This window comes from Macrotis lagotis, chromosome 2 (assembly GCF_037893015.1).
Source record: "Macrotis lagotis isolate mMagLag1 chromosome 2, bilby.v1.9.chrom.fasta, whole genome shotgun sequence".
Taxonomy (NCBI): Eukaryota; Metazoa; Chordata; class Mammalia; order Peramelemorphia; family Peramelidae; genus Macrotis; species Macrotis lagotis.
In genome coordinates, this window is record NC_133659.1 from 31,127,283 (window position 1) to 31,155,182 (window position 27,900).

At 37.5% G+C, this 27,900-nt stretch overlaps 1 protein-coding gene across 1 annotated transcript in view; it reads right to left on the reverse strand.

Moving 5' to 3' along the window:
- Positions 1-522: 522 nt before the first annotated feature.
- The window catches only part of LOC141512510 (taurochenodeoxycholic 6 alpha-hydroxylase-like), a 47,579-nt gene continuing 20,201 nt past the window's right edge, over positions 523-27,900 (reverse strand). The window contains exons 6-13 of the mRNA XM_074221506.1: positions 26,211-26,335; positions 25,972-26,126; positions 24,416-24,522; positions 23,409-23,599; positions 11,594-11,727; positions 9,904-9,968; positions 6,597-6,679; positions 523-3,023 (exon numbers count right to left, since the gene is read on the reverse strand). Coding sequence (XP_074077607.1) covers positions 2,855-3,023; positions 6,597-6,679; positions 9,904-9,968; positions 11,594-11,727; positions 23,409-23,599; positions 24,416-24,522; positions 25,972-26,126; positions 26,211-26,335 — 1,029 coding nt within the window. The 3' untranslated portion in view covers positions 523-2,854. The remainder of the gene's footprint in view (positions 3,024-6,596; positions 6,680-9,903; positions 9,969-11,593; positions 11,728-23,408; positions 23,600-24,415; positions 24,523-25,971; positions 26,127-26,210; positions 26,336-27,900) is intronic.

The window sequence follows — 27,900 nt, forward strand, 5'->3', positions numbered from 1 at the left end:
AGAGGTATTTTTCTCATTTAACTTTTGCATCTCCTTTTCCATTTGGTTAAGTCTATTTTTAAAAGAGCTGTTATCTTTTTCCAATTGCCCAATTGCATTTTTAAAGGATTTGTTTTCTTCTGTCACTCTTTGTTGCAAGATATTAATTTTCCCTTTCATTTCTTTTCTCAGTTTTTCCATTTGATTTTTAAAATCCTTTCTGAGTTCTTCTAAGAAGTTTTTCTGGGTTGAAGACAATTCATATTCACCTCCATGGCTTCACAAGTAGCACCTCTTCTGCTCTCCATTTCTGAGCTTGTGTTTTGACTATCCTTTGACCATTCAAGGTAACTTTCAATGGCTTCTTGTTTTCTCTGGCTTTTCTTCATTTTGAGTTTTGTTTCCTATCCCAAGGTTCTTGTGTTGGTGGAGAAGTCTGATTGCAAAACTTTGGTGTTGAGAGTCCTAGAGGCTTGCTAATTACTGTGCGCTGTTAATGTTATGAACTACTAGAGACCACTCAATGGACTGACTGGTAAGGGAGGTCTGAGGAGCTCTCTCTCTCTCTCTCTCTCTCTCTCTCTCTCTCTCTCTCTCTCTCTCTATGTTGTCTGTGCTGGGGATGTCAATCTCCCACTCTCCCACTCCCTGGGGCTATCTCTGGGTTGTCCACAGGCAGCTCAGACACTGGGCTAGGTCAATGGGCTGGAAGGACTGGAGGCTCTCTCAGGGTGGGGAAGTCAGCAACCTTGCTGACCTATTTGTGCAGGAACATCAGGGGCTTCCCCAAGGCAGACCTTGCTGGGAGATGGCCCACTCTGTTCTTTGCTGTGTTCTGTCATTCTAAAGTCTGTTAAAAGACTTGACTACTATTGGTTCATAGGAAACCCAGGAGGTTTGACCAGAAGTCCCTTTCCTTTCTTTTCTCCAGAGTAACACACAAAATATTTCCAAGTAGATTTCTATTCTTATGATGTATAGCATTTCCATGTTTGTAAATAAAAGATCAAATGAAATTAGGGTTAGTAAAAAATGAGTTCAATATTGATCATATTAAAAGACCTATGTATTCTTTGCATTCTTGGTGTGTATGTTTCCTTGCAGAAACACTTTCTAAGTCTCATAGCTTCTGGTAAAGATGGCTATACATTCCTTTTTTTATAGCCTTGAGATGTTCCTTAATGCAGGACTTCACAACCTTTTTCTTCATCTTGGACCCCTTTGGCATCCTGTGAAACCCATGAACCCTATATTTAGAATAAAATAAATTGCATAAGATTGCAAATGAAACCATTTATGTCAAAATATAGTTATAAAAGTTTCAAGTCCAAATATTAAAAGGGACAAGAACCCCTCTGAAATCTATCCATAGAGTATCTGATGTCTGTGGATACCAAGATAACAAGTTCTAATACTCTTATGGCTCATCTCCACAGAAAAGAAGTCCATCAGAATGAGACTGATTGACTCAGCTCCCAGGTTAATATTCTTTCTTACAAAAACCCATCACACCCCTCAAGGCAAGTCTCTGTATGCCAAGCCAGCAAAAAGGGAGATTTTCCATGAGAGTGTAATTTTTCTTTTTGTGAAAGATAAGAAGCATGTAGGGATTGGGTTTGCATTCATTGCCATGAGATCTGAACTGGGGTCATTATCTCTGGAAAGTATTTGTCTGCTCTGAAGACAGGAGCCCTGTGGGGTAAGTTCAACACTCCTTTGTTGCAACAGTAGGGAGCTTCGGGTCTGTGAGCTCACAGAACCTCATCCTCAGTCTGTCATCTTGATTTCTGGATTCCTGACTTGATTGTTTTATATATATATATATAGATATATAGATATATACATATATCTATATATATATAATAAGCCAGTTTTATGATATAATTAAATCAGAACTTATTACCAAACATAAAGAGCAGAAAAACCTTTGGAGTGACATTCTCTTGTCTTGGCAGGGTGGAGGGCATGAGGTTAGGGGAATTAAGGCACTTTGTAATTTTTATCTGATCCCACAAAAAGAATAATTCCACAAAGCTAAGTCCAATTTGTCACATACCTCCTTGGAAGTGCAGAAGGTTTTAATGCAGCAAAGACTATGGTTGAAATGCTAGCCACCCATTCAGCTTCAAATCCATAGTCTTCATTACTCCTGATCAAAAGGAGCCTCCTTACTCCTGTTCAAAAATTTATAGATTTCCATCCTCAGTCCCAGAATGGACTAATACACCACACAGAACTTGCTCAGCTTCTGAACTAAACATTTTTGGTTCTTGTTCACAGTTTGGCAGGACAGAAATGAATCCAACCTAGTCTATTCTTACCCTGGTGTATTGGTACTCTTCTTTGCAATGGCAATCCAGTAGATTCATATCTTCAGGCAACTCTACTTCTCACCATGCATCTCTGAGAGACACCATCAGTTCTAGGAATTTACTGTTTTAAAAAATCTTGCCTGGACTTGCCATCTAAAATCACACTTTCTTTTGGTCATGGCAATAGAATCTTATCTGAGAATTTTTTTGTGGGTTATTGGCAGTGAAATTCTCACTGCCTGAGTAGAGAGTTTCTTCCAGAACTGGAAGATCCCCTAGCCCTGTTCTATTGCTGTGAGCATTCTGGGAACCCAGGTTCATCATTATTATTAATATTAGTTTGAGCAAGAAAAAATTAGGAAGGCATGGCCCCAGAAACCCTCAAGTCCCTCAATGATTGCTCAACTCTAAGATTATAATTCTCTCCAATTCCACAAAGAAGAAGCCTTCAGCCCACTCCAACCTCCATGTTTCCATAACTGTTTGCATCATTGATTATAGCTGACAATCCACCACCCTTATATCCATAAGACCAGTATATCCACCATGACAGGACAGATGGGTTAGTGGAGTGGTTTTAAATACAGATGAATTCCATTCTTGGGCCTGACAATTATTTGGGGGGTGGGAATGGGAAGCTTCTCAAGATCTGGAAGTAGTTCAAAGCGGAGCAGTGTCAGGGCCAAGCCCACTTTTATTAGAATCATGGCAAATTGCTGTCCAATGCAGTTCCTGGGAATAAAGGGAGAGAAAACACGATTATAATTTCTTTTGTTTCTTCATGCTCTTCAATCACATTGCTTTTGAAATCTTAAGTCCTTGAGCAGAAAGACTTCAGGTTCAAAAGGTTTAGGATTTAGGACAAGGGTTTTAAAGCAAAAGATTTGGGAAAGAAACACCTAGTCCAACTCTCTTATATTACAGCAAAGTAAACTAAGGACAAGAAGATGCCAAATATTCATAGGAACTTGGGAAAGGACAGGAAACTGGGAAAGAGAACCCTATAACTTAGGATTTGGAAAGTGTTCAGGAGGCAGAATGCCCATATCTACAGAATTTCCCAACACATGGCTTTACAGCCACATGGACCTATGACTCTCTCACTTTAAGACAGCTCTGCTCCTTAGGGAGTTTTTCTTTTTTTCTTACTGCAAGATCAAACTTGCCTCTTTGTAACTCCTCCTCAGCCCCCTGCCTCCCCCAAAACCCTCCTATTTCTTGTGTCTAGGATCAAGTTGAATAAGTCCAATGCATCTTCCACAGCACAGCAGCTATATGGCATAAGGATAGAGCATTAGACCTGAAATCAGGAAGTCTCATATTCATGAGTTCAAATCCTGCCTCATACATTAACTGGTTGTGTTATTTTGGGCAAGTTACTTCATCCTGTTTGTTTCTATTTCCTCCTGAGCTGGAGAAGGAAGTGGCAAATCACTTTAGTATCTTTGCCAAGAAAACCTCACATGGGGTCACAAAGGTCAGATCAGACATGACTGGAAATGCTTAACAACATCTTCCAGACGAAATTGCTTCCAATACTTGAAAGACAACTAAATCACCCCATGCACTTATAACTCATCAATCTTAAATTGCAGTGTCCAGATAGTATTCCACATGTGAGTTGACCTGGCAAAATAATGAGACTATTCTCCATCTAATTCAGGGCACTCTTTCTCTCCTAAGCCAGCTCCATCTCCAAATACTTCACACTACTCTGCTTTCCATACTCTCTTCTAGTCAGCCAAACTGGCCTTCTTGCTGCTCCCACACTGAACAAAGTGCCTCCAGTCTACAAAATTCTGCCTAGGCAGAATAGCATCTTTTATATGTACTTTCTTTGCAGCCATGAATTCTTTAAGATAGGTGCCCATTGCTCTTTGTGTTTTTTATTGATGCTTGGTGATAGTGTTCTCCCTCTCTGGAAATTAGCTTGTGAACAGTCAATAGTCCATCAGCCCTTGACAAAGCTAGCTCATTGAAAGTAGGGACTATTCCTTCACGTTTATATAGCAACAACACAGCATTCTGGCTGTTGGCAATGGAGTTCCTGCTTTAATTGTTTCATCCTTTAATTGACTGGAATGTGGCCTAATTTTGTATATACCTTTTTGCCTATTAATGATACCACATAGTTTCATCAGTCTGAGTTTGCAGGACGCTTAATCCGCAGGTCATTTTCAAATGCACTGCTCCAGTCATGTCTCTTCTTCCTTGGACTTGAGAAACGAATTCAGTCTGTGTTCAGATTCCAATGGCTCTGTCTCTGGGATGAGTTGCTTTCTTTGTCATAAGTCCACCAGAGAAGCATAAATGTGGGCATTCTCCTGTTACTTATCTTGCTATACTTTGTTAGGAATGCCTATACTCAAGATCAGGTTGGTTGTGAAGAGAAAGTCCCTAGTGGGAGCTAGTGTTTAAAAGAATAGCCATCCACAAGATTTTCTCTAGCAACCTAGGAGTAATGACATATATCTTTCTGGGGACCCAAACTACCAATAATGGTATGAATTAAGTAATTGAGTCCAGGGGAATATCTTTATTATTATTTTGGGGGTTTTTGCAAGGCAAATTGGGTTAAGTGGCTTGCCCAAGGCCACACAGCTAGGTGATTATTAAGTGTCTGAGGGCAGATTTGAACTCAGGTACTCCTGACTCCAGACCGGTGTTCTATCCACTGCACCACCTAGCTACCCTGAGTCCAGGGGAATATCACAGAGGTAGAAGTGGGTTTTCCCTTTTGCCATTTTTATGAAAAATTTGTTGTTACTATTTAATGCCCTTTATAACAGGTTACCGCTTCCACCATTTTAAGTCTTATAAATATTCTTGTAACTAATTCCCTCTATGGACATTGGCTTCTCTGTTGTTCCTGTAAACCAATACTCTGTTTCTGAACTATGGGCATTTTCACTGAGTTGGCCCATCCCTAGAATTCTCTCTCTCTCCTCATCTCTGTTGCCTGACTTCCCTGGCCTCCTTCAGGTCTTAACTAAAATCCCACTTTTTACAGAAATCTTTTTCTGACTACAGCAAACTTTTTCTGATCCTCCATAATTCTAGTGCCTATTTTCTGTCAATTATCTCCAATTTATCTTGAATATATCTTGTTTATATGCTGTTTCTCCCATTAGATCATAAGTTCATTGAGGGTAAGGAGTCTCTCTCGCCTCTTTGTGTATGGCACGTAATGGGTATTTATTTAATTTTTATTGCCTAACTGGCTAACACAACTCTCTGAGTGATAGCCAGCTGAAGTAATTCAGATTCCTCAACCTGGCCTTCAAGGCCCTCCATAATCTAGTGCCAAACTTTCCAGCCTTTCCCTTACATTAGGTCCCCTACTCATGCCTTCACATCCCTAAATAAGATGAATTGATCTTTCATGAATGTGACATTCTACATATTGGGTCTCTTCCTGGCTCTCCCTGTCCTTCTAACCAAGTTCAGCTGTAATATTACTTCCTCCATGACCCATCAGTGGAAATTCATGTTTTGTCTTCCTTCTCCAACTTTCTTCAACTTTTCCCAGCCTTGTACTCTCATTAGACTCATAGATGCATAGATTAAGAGCTAGAAGGGACCTTGGAAATGAATATAATCTCCACATTTTACAGATGATTAAAAACTGAGTCCTGGGAAAAGCATTTGAAACAAGGTTCTCTGGTTGTGATTTCCTCCTGTCTCTTTTCATATGCTAATTCCCACCTTCAGTAGAAAGTAAACTCATTAGGGGAAGAGATAATTTTACTTTTATTTTTGTTTTCCCAGCTAGTGGAGTGGGATAGAAACATAGAATCATCACTCTAGAGCTTAAAGGTTCCTCAAATGCCACTGAATATAAATTACAAATGAGAAAACAGACCAAGAAATGTTAATTGACTCTATCCATGGCTGCACATGTAATTCATGTTAGATATGGGATTTGAGCCAGTCTCCTACTGTCTTCTTTCCACTTATTACCCTGTTCCCCCCCCCCCCCCCAGGAGAATAATTTATGGTGAGGACAGATTTATTTTTGTCTCTTTACTCCAAGATGTGGAGACACCTGTGAGTTGTACCTGGCACAGCAGGCACTTAATAAATGTTTGATGAATGAATAACTGGTCCAAGTATCTATGTATATTATCATATCATCATACATATTATAACAATTGAAGCAAAGAGTCAACATTAAATTAATTCAAGGGAACAGAAATTTAGTAAGGAGGAAGAAGTAAAGGGAGCTGAGGGAAAGAGTACCTCCCATATAAAACTTCTTGATATTTTCAACCCAGTGCCCCATATAATCCAGAGTTGTATCCTTACCTGGGTCCAGCAGAAAATGGTAAGTAAGCATAAGAATGTCTCTTCTTATAATTCTCTGGGGAGAACCTTTCAGGGTCAAAGACCTGCGATGAGACCCCACAGACCCCCCCCATAACAATTAATGGATTTCATTGATTAAAAAAAAAACATATTGGGGCAGCTAGGTGGCGCAGTGGATAAAGCACCGGCCCTGGAGTCAGGAGTACCTGGGTTCAAATCTGGTCTCAGACACTTAATTATTACCTAGCTGTGTGGCCTTGGGCAAGCCACTTAACTCCATTTGCCTTGCAAAAAAAAAAACATATTGCTTACAAATTTTAAGCCTTATCCAAAATTTTTTAGCAGTAATTTAGGAACAAATTTTGGGGAAGTAATTTGGGAACAGTTAGAATTTTCAGAACTAACCATGTTATTTTTCACCTGTGCAGAATTTCCTGGGAAGGAGGACCTCATATTAAGAAGAACAGGTCTGAGAGTTTTGTTCCCATTATAACAGATACTGAATCTTTAATCATGATAGACTATAGTTGAGCCTCCATGAAAAGAAGGAGAAAATATTTACTTGGTAAAGGTTTAGATGAAGGAGACAATTTATATGGAAGAGTACTTTTCCAGACATATTTTCTGACTTAGGCTATTCAGGAAGTGTCATGTTGGGCACAGATGTTCCTGGACAATCACTACCAGTTGCTTCTCTATTAGTTTTCTTTGGAAATGAGCAATATTAATACTTCAAAGAGTGTGTTTCCTCAGTGGAAGTTCTCTGTCCCCTAAGTCCATCAAAGTTCCTCCATTACTTTGGAGATTCACTTGCTGAGAAACACTCATCACCTAACAGACATCCTTTTGCTGACTTTCCCTGACTAAGGTCCATGTGATACCATCCATTCTCAGACTGGTACTTAGAGGCTTCCCTGATGGAATGGATGTGTTAGAGGTCTTCTCCTTGACGGAGTTTCAGAACCCAGGCAAATCACCCCAACCTGAACTTTGGAGGACTTTAGTCAATTAAATAGCTTCCTCCTTTTTCTCATATAAGCAATCCAAGTAATTTCATGTAATGGATATGGAAGAGATGTGCCTCAATGAGATTTCAACAAAATATGAAGTTCTGTAGAGGTTAAAAGACAAAGACAATGAAATACAAAGGGGAAATACTGTTGATCAAAAATAAACTTTCCCAATCCTAGAAAGCTTCTCAATTGATTCCAAGAAAGCCAGCAAGATGAACTTTTCTTCATGACATAGACATCATTCATCCTTTTATCCTTAGCCACTTATAAAATATTAGATTCCAAATGAACATTGGAAATGAAGTCACCTGAACTCAGGTTAACCATTCTAAAGCATTATGCATAGAGTTCTTGGCCTACAGTCCAGAAGACTCCTCTTCCTGAATCCAAATATGACCTTAGACACTTACTACCTATGTAACCCTGGGCAAGTAACTTAATCCTGTTTGCCTCAGTTTTCTCATTTTAAAAATGATTTTAAGAAGGAAATGGCAAATCCATTCTAGTATCATTGCCAAGAATACCCTATGACTGAATCAAAGGACATCATGGAGTGACTTATTGAAGCAAAGACCTTTACAGTCAGGAAGAAACTCTTCTCCACCTCTTTCAAATATTGTTTTTAATGTATTAATTTCTCCCTCCCACTTCTTCTCTCTTCTTATTGAGCAAATCAAAATAAAGCAAGAACAAACCCCCGAAAAATAAATTCCAAGAAGAAACTCTTGATGCGAGAGGCAAGGCTTCTCCCATCTCCTTCCTAGAAGTGATAAAGGGAAACTGCTTCTGCTGATCTTAAGCTAAGTATTGTCCCCCTAGCTGAAAGAGCTTTGTGATATTCCAGATGAAGGGCACAGTAGCACCTGATCAAGTCATCGACTGCAGCTGTTTATTGAACAATAAGATGAGACCATCAACTCGGCTTGTTCAGCAGAGACACTGCACCAACACTCAACAAGTCTGGCGGTAGTGCCCAATTTCTGGGTGACCTAGACCTGTCTAAAACCTACAAGTGACAGTCTTTCAGCAGCAGAGATTAGTGAGGATTCAGCCTAGACACAGAATGACCTGCCCTGCCCAGAGCAGCAGCCGATTGGAACCTCCAAACTTGACCATACAGTTAAGGAGGAACAAATCTACATGAACCACTTAGTCAAATGGAGACATTGGGCTCTGTGGGGACTCATCTCAGCTAAATAATAGAGTGTTTTTGAAACGAATATTTTGGGTCACATTTACTCTTCTCTCTTCTCCTGATTGAAGCCAGAGTACTTCACTACCATTCTACCTTAAGTTTGTGCCTATTCTTCTCCCATATTGTATTATGAGCATATATGTGGGCATTCTCCTATTGCTTATCTTGCCATACTTTGTTAGGAATGCCTATACTCAAGATCAGGTTCATTGTGAAGAGAAAGTCCACTAGTGGGAGCTATTAAAGCTATTAGATTCTCTCTTAAAGAGAATAGCCATCCACAAGGTTATCTCTAGCAACCTAGGAGTAGTGACATATATCCTTCTGGGGACCCAAACTACCAGTGATGGTATGAATTAAGTGATTGAGTCCGTGGGAATATCACAGAGATAGAAGTGGGTTTCCCTTTTGTACTCTATTCTCCTGACAATATTCTTTGAAACTTGATAGTGATGTGCAGGTCTTCCTTGGTACTTCAAGGCTTTGCCAGTAGAGTGTTGTTCTTTCTCCTAAGCCATACAGGTGATCTAATGATCACCATGAGTCAGAGAGAGGAAGTTTATCATGAGGGATTTGACTTGATGTGGGAATTTTTTTCAGCCCCTGGAAGATCAACTGTTAGGGCTCATCATAATTTATACCTATGACATGCAGGAAGCACAGGATATTGGAGTCAGTACTTAATAGAGTGGATAATCATTTGAGTAAACGTATTGTTATTAGTGTTTGTGGAGAGATAGCCCATGTTGATGAAAATTACTACATTCTTTAAAATAATTCCTAGAATTCTTGGTCAATTGGCAATTTTTAAGTATCTGCTATATACTAGCCACTATTCTAAGACTTAGATTATAAATATTACTATAGATTTGTAAATACAAGATACCTTAGAGGTTATTAAGTCTACCTCCTTCATTTTATGGAAGCGGAAATGAGGTTCAGAGAGATTATAGCTGGGACTTCTCTAAATTCCTGGGGTAGTCAATAACCAAAGTAGGATTTAAATCCATATCTTTAGAGTAATGTCTAGCTTCAGAGCAATGTCATGCTGTCTAAAAGAAGGTCTCCAAGCCAATAAGTCATTGAATGATAATCATACCTCAGGATTTTCCCAGATAGCAGGGTTATGGTGAAGAGTCCAGAAACTTAGGGTCACTCTCATTCCTAGAATGAAAGAATGGGTGGTGGCATAGAAGGAGGGGGGCAGGGGGAGGAAAAAAGGGAAAGAAGAGAGGGAGAAAGAGGAAAAGGAAAATTAACATTTTTTGGTACCATGGAAACTTTCTATCTCAGTATACACAGAAAAAAAGACAAACAGCTCTTGATACCATGGAATTATAATCTTACTGGATGAAATAATATACTTATACACATGAGTGTATAGATGTGTAGATATAGATGAATATATAATCTACAAAATATTTTGATATAAATGTCATATATGCACGATATAAAAATGTTATCTTTATCTATAAATAAATTATGTATTCATATTTATAATATAATTTATAGATATATTTAATATATATCATGATCATATTCATAAATATATGGATATATTTATATATTTAAATATATGGATATAATAGATAAAATTCCTGGATAGAAATATGTCATAAATTCCATATTATAAATGACTCAGGGGCTAGGTCAAACCATTTCAAGGACCAAGATAGATTTTTCATAGAAAGTGGTGTTAAAGTTGAATCTTAATGGAGCCTAGGATTCCTTAGAGGTGAGAAAAAGGAGGGATTTAATTCAAGATCTGAGGTCAGTCTTTACAAACAGATAGGTATGACAGAAGGACATTAGATGTGTTTTTCTTCTTCCCTTCTCCTTCTCTCCCCCAATCCCATTCTACATCTAGGCCATGTAGGAACCTCTTTACATGGGATTGTTTTCTTCCCTTGTATTGTCACAAATGTTCTGTGTGTGTGTTTGTGTGTGTGTGTGTGTGTGTGTGTGTGTGTGTGTGTGTGTGTGTGTGTGTGTGTGTTCCTCAGACATCCTTACTGGTCCTACTAAATATAGATTCTGTCAATGCTGGTGTCTTCTCCTCCTACACTTTGAGTACCATGATGACCAGGACAGGTACAGGCTTTTCAGAGGTACTGAATAAATCAGGTTTGATTCCAAGGAAACCCTGTGTAAGCCTGGAGAAGAGAGGACTTAGGGTGAATAGGATCACTGACCTCAAGCACCTGAAGGTCTACTGTAATGTAGAAGACAAATTCAACTTTTCCTGTTTGGCCCCAGAGTGAAGAATTGAGGTTTATGGGGTGTTGGAGGGAGGAGAGAAGACAAAGAGGAAGAGAGAGGTTGGGGTTGTCAAACAGAGGCAAATGTAGCCTGGATATGGCATAAAGTTAGATCATGACCAGACCTAAGCTAGGGCCCAAGGGTCTAGCTCTGGAGAGGGTAGGCTCTTCTCCCTGGAAGCTGTCAATTAATAGTCCAAGAAAAAAAACAATTGATGGAGTCACTGCAGAGAATTTTTGTCCAGGTCCAGGTTGCACCAGTTAGCCTCTAAGATGCTTCTACTTCTGGAAAATTCCTATTCTTTCCCCCTATATTGCTAGAAACTGTCCATCATGCTTTTGTTACTTTGCTCCAGGTCTACATGGTGCTATTGAAAACTCAGTCATTGATTGAGCCCTCAACATGGACTCAAGTCTGAGCCAGGTGTTCTCACTGTTCTTATCTGGTTCAGCAACAAACCCTGTGACTCACTGGCTTAGTTTCATATGGTCCCCAAGGAAAATGAATTTGGTGTACGAGCAGAGACATACCTGCAGGGAGTGAGCGTCCATCTGGGAAGGTGATGGGCTCCCTGAGCTGCCTGCCTGTTCTGAGGGCAGGTGGGTAGAGGCGGAGGGCCTCCTTGATGCACATGGTACAGTAGGGCATCTGATTCAGATGGTGCCTGTAAGGAATCACAGATAAGAAAGAGAAAGAAAGTAATTACTTGGGTTTCCTTTAGTGCTATGAGAACTGGCCCAGTACTAGTATTCCATTGATAGATTCCCCTAATCTAAGTATTGCAAGGGATTTCAGAGAATATTTAATCCATCCTCCATCTGAAAAAGAATCTAGGGGCAGCTAGGTGGTGCAGTGGATGGAGCCCTGGTCCTGGAGTCAGGAGGACCTGAGTTCAAATCCAACCTCAGACACTTAATAATTACCTAGTTGTGTGGCCTTGGGCAAGTCACTTTACCCCATTTGCCTTGCAAAAATCTAAAAAAATGAAAAATTATCTAAAGTGTGATTCTGGTTATCTTTCTAGTTCTCCCTGATAGCAACTTGGCTTCAGGCACTCCTCTTTCTGGCATTCACTCAGTCTCTCAATTTTGTCATATGTGTGTGTATGTATGAATATTTACACTCATAGATACACACACACACACACACACACACACATATATATATACACATGTACCCATATATATATATATATATATATATTATTATTTAACTGTTTTGAATGATGCTTTTGTCCAGCTGAGCAGAGAAGAGAGGGGAAAACAAGACAATCAATAAGTTTGAACTAAATAGGCAATAGCTTAGCAAAGACTATGATAGTCTTGACCTTGAAAGGTGATGTCCTGGTTGGGATCAAGTAGGATCAGGCATGAGAGGAAAAATCAATCCATTTCCTAGCTTCTTCCAAACCAAATCATTGTGGAAGGTCTTTCTTTCTTGGTTTGTATGTTCTCAGTTCTCAGAGTATCAAAATTAGAGCCAAAGTACCGGGTTCCATTTTGGTTTGTGCCGCAAAGTGTCAAATCATTTCTCATTTTTGCCTCAGCAGGAAACTGGAAAAAATTATTTTTACTCTCTTTCCCTCACTAGATTGTCCTGAGAAAAATACTTTGTAAACCATAAAGTACTACAGAAATGAGAGTTATTACCTTAAAAAGGAAACCAAGAACACATTTCAAAGTCAAATCAAAATATAGATTTTTGAATATTCTCCATAATTCACTGATTTCATTACTAATAACATAAATAACATAATGTACTATTAAAGGGATGCTTCAAAGTTAATGTTTAAAATTAGAATTAATATTATTAGAATGAATGTTTGGGGAAAAAAGCATTGAGCATAAAAAGCAAAGGTAGACTAGTGGAAGGGATGTTGAACTTTTTTTCACCAGCTGTGATCATTCTCTATTTCTTTCATCTCTACAACATCCCCCTCTTCACTAGTCCTGTCCCATCTTCCTATAAACACTCTCAGGTCTCTAAATCACGTATCCTTTCATATCTATCAAATGTCTTCTCATTTTTTTCCTCTCTGCAGTCAACTTTTAGGAAAAAAATGCTCTTTCTATGCAATAGCTCTCTTCCATTCCTGAAAAATCTACCATGATAGTCTTTATTCTTCATCCAATTGGTATCTATGGAGGTATCTTCTTACGTTCTTTGAAGCATCTAATAATTGTGACCAAATTTCTTCCTTGGTATTCTCTCTTTGCTTGACTTCCAGCATAACACAGTTTCTTGTATTTACTCCCACTGATCTGACTTATTCTTATTTTTGTTGACAAGGAACACTTGCTAGTTCCTCAAAGAATTTTTGAAATTTAAAAAATTTATATACTTCAGAAATATCAGCAAACACAAATTTTTCCGTAAATAGTAAGATATTCCATATAAAACTCTTACTCTATTATCAATGTATTTCATTATATATTAAATTTAACACAATAATACCCACACTTCTCAGGTTCTAGGTGTACACAATCCTGAACTTTTTTCTGCCCTATTTATATATATATATATATATATATATACATATATAATTTAGTATTTCATTAAAAGTGCTTTATTTTCTTTCTTTTTTTAAAATATTGCTATCACTATTCTCTCCTCAGTGTTCTAGTGTTCTTTCCCTTCAAATAATCACTCTTTGGTTAACAAATGAGAATAATCAAGCAAAACAAATTTATACATTATTCACATCTATAAATGTAGGTCTCTTTCTGGGTCTCTGTTGAATTATCTCTCTGAAAATAAGGGCAAACAGTCTTCTAGAGAGTATTTTTGCATGATTTCACATGTGTAAATGGTATCATGTTGCTTATCTTCTCAATAGATGGGATGGCAGAGGGGAGGAGGGAAAGAATTTTAAACATAATACGAAATGTTACAAAAGAAAAATCTACTGTTTTGGAGGCAGAATCAAGATGTAAAAGCAACCAGAAGAGCAGAATCTAATTCCCCCATCAAGTCTTCTGCACAAAGATCTAGAAAACACCTGATAAAATTTGAGTCGGAAAATTCAGAGTGAATTCAGCACAAGTTGTCATGAGGATACATACATATAGAGACCTCTATATACACTTAAGAATGAGATTTGGCCAAAATCATATTGGATGAAAAATGCAGAGTCTGGGAACTTGGACTGGGCTCTAGGTCAGTAAGTACTGGAACAGGAAGAGATCCAGGAGATACCTGAATATGCTCACTGTACAAGAATGGGTGCCATTTGGCAACTCTGTTATCTGCTTCCTCATTCCGAGTTGGGGAATAGTAGCAACCATAATCTTAGAGAAAACAAGAGGAAAAATGTATGAACTAAAAAGAGAAAGCAAGGTAACTATATTTCACAGAAAGGTGCCATAAACAATGAAATAATTGCAAATTTAAATATATACTTAACAAATGATATCTAAATTCTTAAAATAAATGTTAAATAAGTTACATGGACAAATAGACAGTATAGCAATGTGTTGTGGGCTAAAATTTATATATGTAACAACAAAAACAAAAAAATGTAAAAACAAAAAAGACCTCAACAGAATTTTAAAATTAGACTTGATAGATCTTTGCAGAATATTGAATAATAATAAAAAAGATTATACCTATTTTTCAATTGGGCATGATCCCTTCACAAAATAAAACATTTATAAATACATAACATGCCTTATAAGCAAATGCTGAAGATCAGAAATATTACATGCACTTTTTAAAATCTTAATGCTATAAAATTTATTTTAAAGTCTTTGAAGCTAATATTAAAATAAATGGGAAGTACACAGCAGAAAACAAAAGAAAATATAGAAGGAAGCATAGAAAAGCTATTACTTCAAAAACTATATGTGGAATTTATTACATAGGTTTACATGAAAAGGAAATTTGTTGTTTTATATTAAATCATCTCATGTTCTGCTGTGTATATGGAAATGTTCTATTTTCTTTTCTTGTTTTATACTTAAGTTTAAAATGAATAAACATTTTAAGAAATGAATTAGAAACTAATTTAGTTCTAAAGGATGGATCTATCATAGAATAAATTATAGAAAAAAAAGATAAATGGTATCTGTGACAGCAGTGAGACAATATACCAAAATTGGAATGCAACAAAAAGCAATACTTAAGTGAAATTTGAAATTTCTAAATATCTTCCACTAATAAAAGAAATACTACATCAAGAAGTGGGCATAAGAGCATTGGGCGGGGCCAAGATGGCAGAGAGAAGACAGGCACAGTTCTAAAGTCTCCTGATCTCTTCCCCATCTATCACATGAAACAAACCTCTTAAAAGAAATCCGAACCAGGAAACCCAGAAAGAAAAGACAGGAGAGGAAAATCTACCTCAGGATTTGTCTCCCCCAGCAGCCTTGGCTGAGTACCGGCAGGCCCAGGTGTGTGAGCAAAAGAACCAGCCCAGCTGAGGAATCACCTCAGGCCAGGGTAAAGCCCACCATTGATTGAAGGCAAAAGAATTCAATAGCTCCAATTTCCTCCCTCAAGCAAAGGGAGAAGGCCTCACAACCAAGTTCACAGACACCCCAGAGAGGGCAATCAGCTCCTCCTACTGGCCAGCCAGAGAAACTGCACTCAGTAAAGCCTTTAGAGATCCCAAGCCCAGGTGAACCAGCCCCACCCAACTCAAGGTCTTAGCATAATGAAGAAGGGTCAGTGGAAAGGTGGATCCATAGAAAAATTCCTGGAAGGGAAAGACCCCAACCCAGAGAGACCTGGAACCTCTGAGGAGAATACAATCTGGTCTCCAGCACAGGAAGACTTCCTTGAAGAAATAAGGAAGGAGTTTAAAAATCAACTGGAAAATTTGGGGGAGACAACTAATACCTTCAAAAATGAGAATAATTCTTTCAGATCCTCAAATGAGCAAATGCAAAAAGAAATTAATTCTCTCAAAACCTCAATTGGTCAAATGGAAAGCTCTTTCAAAAGTAGAATCGACCAATTGGAAAAGGTTAATGAAGAAAACTCCTCCCCCCAAAAAATAATGGAGTCTACAGAAACTAATGACTCCACGAGACAGCAAGAGTCAATTAAACAAAATCAAAAAGTAGAAAAAATAGAAGCAAATGTGAAATACCTCATCAACAAAACTACTGACCTCGAGAATAGATTGAGGAGGGGCAACCTGAAAATTATAGGACTTCCTGAAAACATTGATGAGAAAAAAAGCCTGGACTTAATATTACAGGATCTACTGATGGAAAGCTGCCTTGACATCATGGAATCAGAGGGCAAAGTAGTTATTGAAAGAGTACATCAATCCCCACCACAAAAAGATCCTAAAAGGAAAACACCAAGGAATGTTGTGGCCAAACTCCAGAACTATCAGATAAAAGAGAAAATCCTGCAAGCAGCCAGAAAGAAACAATTTAAATATCAAGGAGCCACAGTAAGGATCATGCAGGACCTAGCTGCATCAACTTTAAGGGATCGAAGGGCCTGGAACGAGATATTTCGAAGAGCACAAGAGCTTGGAATGCAGCCAAGAATCTACTTTCCTGCAAAGTTGAGCCTTCTCTTCCAGGGAAAAAGATGGACATTTAACGAAATGGAAGAATTCCAAAAATTTCTGATGAAAAGACCAGAGCTAAACAGAAAATTTGGATATCAAACAGGAGGTTCAAGAGACACATGAAAACTTTAAAAAAAAGGGGGGGTGGTGGTAAAAGGAAAAAAATGCAATCCAGCAAGTTGAAACTGGCTATATCCCGCATGGGGGTGGTGAAGAGACTCTCATAAATCCTGAGAATCCTGAGAAATGTAACTCTAACAGAGAGAATATACCAAGCCAGAAATGCTGGACATCCATGACCTATCCATGAGACTGATATCTAATGGGATGTAACTGGTTTTAACTCCACTGGGGAGAAAGACTCTAATAACTCTCAGGAATTTGGACTCTATTCAACAGAATATACTGAACTAGAAGGGTCAGACACTCAGAATTTTCTATGACTTAGATAGAATGATCTAAAAAAATACACTACCTCCCTAAAAAGGGGGACAGGAAAGAGATGGGAGGAGGGAGGGGATTGAATGGGACAAATCTCATTACACTAAGAGGTACAAAAAACCTATGGTAATAGAGGGGAAGAAGGGAGTAGAGGAGAAACACCTGAATCTTCTTCTCATCAGACTTGGCTTAAAGTCAACCTACACATACTCAGTTAACTTATAAAACATCTAACCTTTCAAGAAGTAAAAGGGGAAAAGGGGAGGGGGGACAGAGAAAGGGAAGGGGAGTGGAGGAAATAAGGGGAAATAACAAAAGGAAGGGAAGGGAACAGGGAAAGGGGAAAGAAAGGGGTGGGAGTGATATAGGAGGGCAAACACTGAAGGGGTGGTATTCAAAAACAAAATACTGGGGAATATGGATAAAAGGGGGGGAAAGGGGGAAAATACAAACAGAGGGAAGATAGCACAGAGGGCAATAAAGAATTAGTCATCATAACCTTAAATGTGAATGGGATGAACTCTCCCTTAAAACGTAAGCAAATAGCAGAGTGGATTAAAAACCAGAATCCTACAATATGCTGCTTACAAGAAACTCATCTGAAGCAGAGAGATACATATAGACTAAAGGTAAAAGGTTGGAGCAAAATATATTTTTCTTCAGCTGAATTAAAAAAAAGCAGGGGTAGCAATCCTTATCTCAGACAAAACAGCAGCAAAAATAGATAGCGTTAAAAGAGATAAGGAAGGAAACTTTATCCTCCTAAAAGGTACCATAGACAATAAAGTCATTTCAATATTGAATATATATGCACCCAGTGGGACAGCACCCAAATTCTTAGAGGAGAAGCTGAAAGAATTACAGGAAGACATAGACAGCAAAACTCTACTAGTAGGAGACCTCAACCGCCCGCTATCAAATCTAGATAAATCAAATCATAAAACAAACAAGAAAGAAATTAGGGAGGTAAATAGATTGTTAGAAAAATTAGATATGGTAGACTTATGGAGGAAACTGAATGGGGATAGGAAGGAATATACCTTTTTCTCTGCAGTACATGGAACTTATACAAAAATTGACCATGTACTAGGACATAAAAACCTAATGATCAACTGCAGAAAGGCATAAATCTTGAATACATCTTTCTCAGATCACAATGCAATAAAAGTCATATGCAATACTGGGCCAAGGAGACATAGACCCAGAGCAAATTGGAAACTGAATAACCACATCTTAAAAAATGAGTGGACCAAAAAACAAATTATAGAAAGAATTAACCATTTTATCTTAGATAACGATAATAATGAAACAACATACCAAAACCTATGGGATTCAGTCAAAGCAACTCTCAGGGGATATATTATAGCTCTAAATGCTTATATGAATAAATTGGAGAAAGAGGAAATCAATGAAGTAAACATGCAACTAAAAAAATTAGAGAAAGAACAAATCAAAAATCCCCAATCAAATACCAAATTAGAAATTTAAAAAATCAAAGGAGAAATTAATAAAATTGAAAGCAAAAAAACTATTGAATTAATAAATAAAACCAAAAGTGGGTATTATGAAAAAACCAATAAAATTGATAAACCTCTGGTCAATTTGATTAAAAAAAAGAAAGAAGAAAACCAAATTGCTAGTATCCTAAATGAAAAAGGTGAACTCACCACCAATGAGGAGGAAATTAAAGTAATAATTCGAAATTATTTTGCCCAACTTTATGCCAATAAATTTGATAATCTAAGTGAAATGGATGAATATTTACAAAAATATAGGTTGCCCAGGTTAAATGAAGAAGAGATTAAATACCTGAACAACCCTATCTCAGAAAAAGAAATTCAACAAGCCATTAGTGAACTCCCTAAAAACATTCTCCAGGGCCTGATGGATTCACAAGTGAATTCTACCAAACATTTAAGGAACAATTGGTTCCAATCCTATATAAACTCTTTGGAAAAATAGGGAAAGATGGAACTCTGCCTAACTCTTTCTATGAAACCAATATGGTACTGCTACCTAAACCAGGAAGAGTTAAAACAGAGAAAGAAAATTATAGACCTATTTACCTCATGAATATAGATGCAAAAATCCTAAATAAAATCTTAGCAAAACAACTACAACAAGTCATCACAAGGATAGTCCATTATGATCAAGTAGGATTTATTCCAGGAATGCAGCGTTGGGTCAATATTAGGAAAAGTGTTAGTATACTCAATTATATCAATAACAAACCTATCAGAAACCATATGATCATATCAATAGATGCTGAAAAAGCTTTTGACAAAATACAGCATCCATTCCTATTAAAAACACTGGAGAATGTAGGAATAAATGAATTGTTCCTTAAAATAATGAGCAGTATCTATCTGAAACCATCAACAAGCATTATACTCAATGGGGAGATGCTAGAGGCATTCCCAATAAGATCAGGGGTTAAACAAGGGTGCCCATTATCACCACTACTATTCAATATTGTATTAGAAATGTTAGCATCAGCAATTAGAGAAGAAAAAGAAATTAAAGGAATTAGAATTGGGAAGGAAGAGACAAAACTCTCACTCTTCGCAGATGACATGATGGTCTACCTAGAGAATCCCAAGAAATCATCTAAAAAACTACTGGAAACAATTAGCAATTTTCACAAAGTTACAGGTTATAAAATAAACCCCCATAAATCCTCAACTTTCCTATATATGACTAGCAAGAAACAGCAGGAAGAGCTAGAAAGAGAAATTCCATTCAAAGTAACCTCAGACAGTGTAAAATACTTGGGAGTCTATTTGCCAAGACAGACTCAGAATCTTTTTGAAAACAATTATAAAATACTTCTCACACAAATTAAATCAGATTTAAATAACTGGGCAAATATCAACAGCTCATGCATAGGTAGAGCTAATATAATAAAAATGACAATTCTACCAAAACTAAACTATCTGTTTAGTGCCCTACCAACCAAAATTCCAAAAAATTACTTTAATGAGCTAGAAAAATTGTAAGTAAATTCATATGGAGAAATAAAAAGTCAAGAATTGCCAGGAGCTTAATGAAAAAAAATGCAATCGAAGGTGGCTTAGCACTATCAGATCTAAAATTATACTATAAAGCATCAGTCATCAAAACTGTTTGGTATTGGCTAAGAAATAGAGTGGTGGACCAGTGGAATAGACTAGGTGTAAAAGCAGGAGATGAGTAATCTACTGTTTGATAAACCCAAAGAGTCCAGCCACTGGGATAAAAACTCCCTCTTTGATAAAAACTGCTTGGATATTTGGAAGAAACTTAGATTAGACAAACACATAACACCATTTACTAAGATAAGATACAAATGGTTACAGGATTTAGACACAAAAAACAATACTATAAGCAAATTAGAAGATCAAGGACTAGTCTACCTGTGAGATCTATGGAAAGGGGAACAGTTTATGACTAAGGAAGAGTTGGAGAACATCACTAAAAACCAATTAGATGATTTCAATTACATTAAATTAAAAAGTTTTTGCACAGGTAAAACCAATGTAATCAAAATCAAAAGAAAAGTAGTAAATTGGGAAACAATCTCTACAACTAATGATTCTGACAAAGGACTCATTTCTAAAATATACAGAGAACTGAGTCATATTTTTAAAACAAAAAGTCATTCCCCAATTGACAAATGGTCAAAGGATATGCTTTGACCATTTGTCAATTGGGGAATGACTTTTTGTTTGCAAAGGCAATTTACAGATGAGGAGATCAAAGCAATCCATAGCCATATGAAAAAATGCTCTAAATCATTAATTATTAGAGAAATGCAAATTAAAGCTTCGTTCAGGTACCACCTCACACCTCTCAGATTGGCCAGTATGACCAGGAAGGATAATGATCATTGTTGGAAGGGATGTGGGAAATCTGGGACACTATTACATACACTGTTGGTGGAGCTGTGAACTCATCCAACCCTTCTGGAGAGCTATTTGGAACTATGCCCAAAGGGCAACAAAAATGTGCATACCCTTTGACCCAGCAATACCACTACTGGGTATATACCCTGAACAGATGAGGAAAAAGGGTAAAAACATTACTTGTATAAAAATATTTATAGCAGCCCTATTTGTGGTGGCAAAGAATTGGAAATCCAGTAAATGTCCTTCAATTGGGGAATGGTTTAGCAAACTGTGGTATATGTATGTCATGGAATACTATTGTTTTATTAGAAATCAGGAGGAATGGGATTTCAGGGAAACCTGGAGGGATTTGCATGAACTGATGCTGAGTGAGATGAGCAGAACCAGAAAAACACTGTACACCCTCACAGCAACATGGGAGTGATGTTCAACCTTGAAGGACTTGCTCATTCCATCAGCGCAACAATTGGGTACAATTTTTGGCTGTCTGCAAAGGAGAGTGCCATCTGTATCCAGAGAAGGAGCTGTGGAGTTTGAAGAAAGTACAAGGACTATTCCCTTTAATTTGGAAAAAAACCCAGATGTCTTATGGTTTGATCTGTTTACCTCTGAGAATTCTGTTCTCTTTAAGGATATGATTTCTCTCTCATCACACCCAATTTGGATACAGGTGCAACATGAAAACAAAGTGAAGAGTGACGGAGTGCTATCTGTGGGGTGGGGGTGGGGGGATGGAAGCAAGATTGAGGGAAAACTGTAAAACTCAAATAATATCTTTAATAAAAATTAAAAAAAAGAAAAAAGAAGTGGGCACACAACTTTTATTTTAAAAAAAAGCCCTTTAAAAGTAGGAAAACTCAATGATATACCAAAATAGAAAACTTGAAAATAAAAGTTAAACAAAATTGAAAACAATCAAATCTAAACAATAAATATAATAATATAAAATATGAATTAGTAAACAACTATATAATCTAACATATAATTATATAAATAATATAAATACATTATTAATAAAAAATAGGAACTTTTTTATAAACAAGCCATCATTTTTCATCTTTATTGCTTATTTTCAATTCCACTCTGTTCAGTGACTCATACTTTATAATCCATGTTTCAACTGTCCTGAAAAAAATTTTTTTAACTAGTTCATTTTCATCCTCATTTCCAACAGAACTGGAACATACCAAGGCTTGGGTTGGGACCTATTATTGGTCAAACATTGGAAGTCAGACTTGTTCATCTTTCCTTCTTGAAGAAACCCTCTAATCGATCATCTCTTCAAACCTCTTTTGGTTTTCTTCTTAACTGACAAATATTGATTAAGCTCAACCATTGTATTCTCTGCCAGACATTGTGCTAGGCTATGGGAATACCAAGACAAATCTTGATCCCACAGATCATTGTGGAGATCAAATGAGATCATCTTTGTAAAGCACATTGTGAACCTTAACGCAATGCAAAATGCTATTTCTTGTTGCTATGCTCAGTTATTATGAATTGAGAATAACCTGTGAAAATGCACAGAGAGAGGAGATAGCCTATTGAAATTGGAGGGGGAAAGATAGCAGAACAGGGTGATTGAATATTTATAAAGAGTACACACAAGAGAGTAATGCAAAATTATTCTGGAAATATATGTAGGAATGTGATGGAGAAAAGTATTAAATGTCAGAATTAAAAATTTACATGTTCATCTAGAGGCAATAGGGAATCAGTGACAGCTTATGAAGGAGGAATGACATGATCAGAACTAGGGGTTAGGAATATCATTTTGGCACCTCTACAGGATAGATTTTGGAGTGAAGGGTCTGGATGCAGGGAAACCTATTAGGAAGGAGACTGTTAAAATAATCTAAGCAAGTAGAGTCCATGGGAATGGAGGGAAGAGATGTTATGCAGGTAGAATTAACAAGACTTCCCAACTGATTAGTCCAGAAGGAGCCAAGGATAATGAAGCTGGTGTTAATGATCTTGAGTGACTGTTAGAATGAGAGTGAGGTTAGAAGGAAGTCTAAAGAAAGGAAAAGTCTCAGGGGGAGGGCATAAGAAGTTGACTTTTGGACATGTTGATTTTGATATAACAATGGCATAGCCAATGCAGTTACCATAATTCTTTGTGTATTTGTCCTTTTAATGCTCCTGTAAGTTATTTGGTTGTAGGGACTATATTACAGCTATCTTTAGATCTGTCCCTAGCAAAGGATCTAACACATAGAAGATTAATGAATATTTTCCAAACTGAAGTTGAATTAATCTCATTGCTTAACTGAGACTTTATTTTCCCCTGGGAAATGAAATGCCTATATTTGGTGGAGGTAGGAGGAGGGTCTTGGGTTTCTCCTATTTGGGGGGAGAATGATCATTTTCAATAGATCTGGAATATACCAAGGGGATCTGAGGAATTAAGGATGAGTGTTGGCACCCTTGGTCTAAAAGGTAGGAAAAAAATAAATGGCCAAGTTGGAGTCAAGATTGACTTTTCAGAATTCTCACCAAGCTATGGAGTTTCCATCTGCCAGGATACCTTGGATCTCTTCTCTACATTTCTTCTGGTATTCTGTGTTCATGGCCAAGCAGTATAAGCTCCAGGAGAGTCCAGAAGATACAGTGTCATGGCCAGCAAACATGAATGTATTCACTTCATCCACTATTTCCTCTTCTGTCAAACCATTTCCATTTGTATCCTAAAAAAATCAAGAGTCTTCCTTGATGCAAGACTAGTGTTAGGGATTTGTTCTGTCTGCTAATCATAAAAATTTCTCTAAGAAAAATCACATTTGTAAAGGGAAAAACCCTCAAGTCACAAGAGACTGATTTCAGTACTCTTTTGATTTTGCTTCTAACATTTCAGCTAGTCTACAAAATACATATTGGTTCCTTGGGCTCTTTCCCTCTCTATCGTCAATACGTTCCTATCCCCATCTCACCTGACTTGGAGCCCAATGCCTCCTCTGACCAATACATCTTGGCATTATCTCTGCTTGGAGACTCAAATTTAGGTCTCTTGGACTAAGTGGCACCAGCATAGAACAGTTTGTTGGTGAAGACTCCACCTCCCCTCTATTGCACTTCCTAGAGCATTGTCTTGACAAACTTAATGTCTTCTGTAATCTCACATATCACAGTTCCCTGAATTCTTCCCCTTAATAGACTCTGAGCATGAAGAGGTATCTTCATTAGCATTGTACCTCCCAAAATGACTAGCATAGTATATATTGCATACAGCAAGCTCTTAATGAATGCTTTAAAATGAATAAGTGAATGAATTCCATACAGAAATTGATAAAATTGGATCAGACTTTCACCCAACTAGAGTTAGAAATCTTCCCTCGATTTACCAGTATTTAGCATTTCAGACTGCCAGACTATTTGATTGATTTTCTAAAAAGCGTAGTTTTTCTGATAGAAGTTTATTGATGCTTGAAATTTTCATTTTTATGTCTATCTCCAAGTGGCTGGCCTCACTAGGTAGGTGTTTAATTTTTCAGTTTTGCACTTACTCTGGCTTGGAAGAGAATGTCCAGGAAATCCAGGTGCTTTTTCTTTTCAGTCTTGCCCTGTTGTCCTGGATTCTTGAGGGATGCCTTTCTGTCCTGGAGGACTTTAGCTGTTTAAGGGAGAGGGGGGAAAACATGTTTCTATTACCTGGGAACCATGGATCCTGCCACCAACAAAGACTCTGAGAGACATCTGTGAACCAGCTTTGAGATGCAAGTGACTTTCTGATCTTGGTATTTGGTAGTATCAGTCTTTCAGTGAACATATAACCTTTCAAGCTTATACCTGCCCCTTGAAAGACACTTTATTTATGTTCTGTTTAGTGTTTCTTATTGTTTTATTATTACTCATTATAAGAGGGGATTCTCAATTAGGCATAGATGGGACTAAATACTTTGAAGGTCCTTTCCCATTGGTTTTGAGCATGAGTGACTGAGATCTAGGAAAATTATAGTGTTTGAACTAAGAATGCTGGGAAGAAAAGCAGACTTTGAAGTTAGAATGTAAGCATGTTGTGGGTATATTTTTTAAAGGTTTTTTTGTAAGGCAAATGGGGTTAAGTGGCTTGCCCAAGGCCACACAGCTAGGTAATTGCTGTGTCTGAGACCGGATTTGAACCCAGGTACTCCTGACTCCAGGGCCAGTGCTCTATCCACTGCACCACCTAGCCGCCCCTAAGCGTGGGTATGGTTGTAATGGCAGCACAATTAGTCCAGATTCATAGTTAGGATGAAAAGAGTCTTTTCCAAGTCACTCAACATTTAGCAAAAGAGGTTTTACTTTGCTGTAACACAGCAAGGATACTATGTTGCTTAGCCACTCTATCTTGTTATGTCCCCCCACCTTTCACTGTCTATTTGGAAATGTTTCTGGGCAATACCCTAGTAGGGTATGATCACTCAGATGGTCTCAGGCATGACCAAGTTCCAGGGTCTCTTCCTTCACTTGGTTGGAGAAGATAGGCTGGTGGAATCCTTCATGTTAAGAGCACTCTAAGAACACTGACCTCATAATTCCCCTTAGCTACTCTCCTGGATTTTTGAATCCCTAGAAACTCTTCATTCTGTAAGACACTGTCTCTTGGAATTCATAGATTTTATCACATCTCTTCTCAGGATTCAGATCGTTACTGATCCCCTTCCTAATTCTTCCCACCTGATAGTATTTTTCATATGAATGAATATCTAATGAATTTATCTGTATTTTTTAAGCCAGTGAATACATCACATCCCCCTGCCTCTCTTCCCTAATAAGCTCTTTACTATGTATTATCCTTCCTTTCTTTTAATTCATAGAGTCTGGGTTATAAAAGATATTTAATATTATTCTTGTTGTATTGAATTGCATTGAGTATCCCAGTCAATCATAAGGCCATAGATCTAGAATTAGAAGCATCATAGTGGCTTCCTAGTCTGTGCCTCTCCTTCCTTGTCTTGTCAGAGGACACATAAATAATTAGTCAGAAACAGGAACTGAACCCAGATTCTGTGACTTCAGGAGCACTACATCACATCAGACAGTAGTGGGATCTAAGGCTAGTGCACATCCCAGGAAATACCTGGTTGCTTCTTTACTTCTTGGCAGAGAGCTTGGAACTCCTGGAAATCAGAGGTTAGTTTGTAAATGAAGTCACTGTGATGGAGGAAGTTATGCATACGATCATAGATGAAATGAGAGATTTTGTTCAGTTTCTGTAAGTAGAGCTTCAAGAAGCTGCAAGAGAAGACATCATGTTTTACCAGGGATAGTATGATAGTCAGTACTTGATCTTCATCCTAGGTGCCCGCAGTCACTGACCTTTTGTCTGGGTAGTAATCATGGACACTGAAGGTACATTTCAGGACGCTGTTCAAAGTCATGAAAGAGATAGGCTCATAGATGTCCATGGAACTATCCTCTGTCCTGAGTTTTTCCCATTCATCCTAGGAGAGAAAGATCTACATCATCATTGTTATTCAAGAACCCCTACTTGCTATATATTTGCAGATGATATTGTTTCTCTCTCTCTCTCTCTCTCTCTCTCTCTCTCTCTCTCTCTCTCCTCCTCCTCCTCCTCCTCCTCCTCCTCCTCCTCCTCCTCCTCCTCCTTCCCTCTGGATTTGATTGAAATGTGACTTAGTTATGGGATCTTGGACAAATTATTTTGCCTTAATATTCATACTATTTTTACATAAAGATTTAAGTCAAATTTATATAGAAAAAAAGCCATTCCCCAATTGGCAAATTGTCAAAGGATATGCAAAAGCAATTCACAGATGAGGAAATCAAAGCTATCCATGGTCATATGAAAAATTGTTCTAAATCATTACTGATTAAAGAAATGCAAATTAAAGCATCTCTGAGGTACCACCTCACACCTCTCAGACTGGCCAATATGACCACAATGATCAATGCTGGGAGGGATGTGGGAAATCTGGGAATCTAATACACTGATGGTGGAGTTATGAACTGATCTAACCTTTCTGGAGAGCAATTTGGAATTATGCCTAAAGGGCAATAAAAATGGGCATACTCTTTGATCCAGCAATACCACTATTAGGTCTATACCCTGAAGAGATGATGAAAAAGGGTAAAAATATCACTTGTACAAAAATATTCATAGCAGTCCTGTTTGTGGTGGCAAAGAATTGGAAATCAAGTAAATGTCCTTCAATAGCAAACTGTGGTATATGTATGTCATGGAACACTATTGTTCTATTAGAAACCAGGAGGGATGGGAATTCAGGGAAGCCTGGAGGGATTTGCATGAACTGATGCTGAGTGAGATGAGTAGAACCAGAAAAACATTGTACACCCTAACAGCAACATGGGGGTGATGATCAACCCTGATGGACTTGCTCATTCCATTAGTGCAAGAATCAGGGACATTGTGGGGCTGTCTGCAAGACAGAGAAAGAACTGTGGAATTTGAACAAAGACCAAGGACTATTGCCTTTAATTTAGAAAAAAGACTGATATCTTATTGCCTGATCTTGCTATCTCTTATACTTTAACGTTTCTTCCTTAAGGATATTATTTCTCTCTCATCACATTCAATTTGGATCAATGTATACCATGGAAACAATGTAAAGACTGGCAAATTGCCTTCTGTGGGGGGTGGAGGGGATGAGAAGTAAGATTAGGGGGAAAATTGTAAAACTCAAAATAAATAGAATCTTTATAAAAAAAGATATCATACTGCCTTCTGGAGGGGGGAAAGGGGAGGGAAGGGGTGGTGGTGAAATGTGTAAAATTCAAAACCTTACCAAAAAAAGATAGGTAGAAACTACTATTGTATATAATAGGAAAACAAATAAAATATTATATAATAAAAAATTAGTACTATTTTAAATTTTTATGATATATGGAAAATTACATAACTTTAACAAATTCATTCTATATTAATATATTAATATTAAATATATAAATATTTTATCCTAATTAAAACTATATATTCTGAGTCTCAGATTACTTATTTATTAGCTCCTTATTATCAACTCTGTAAGGA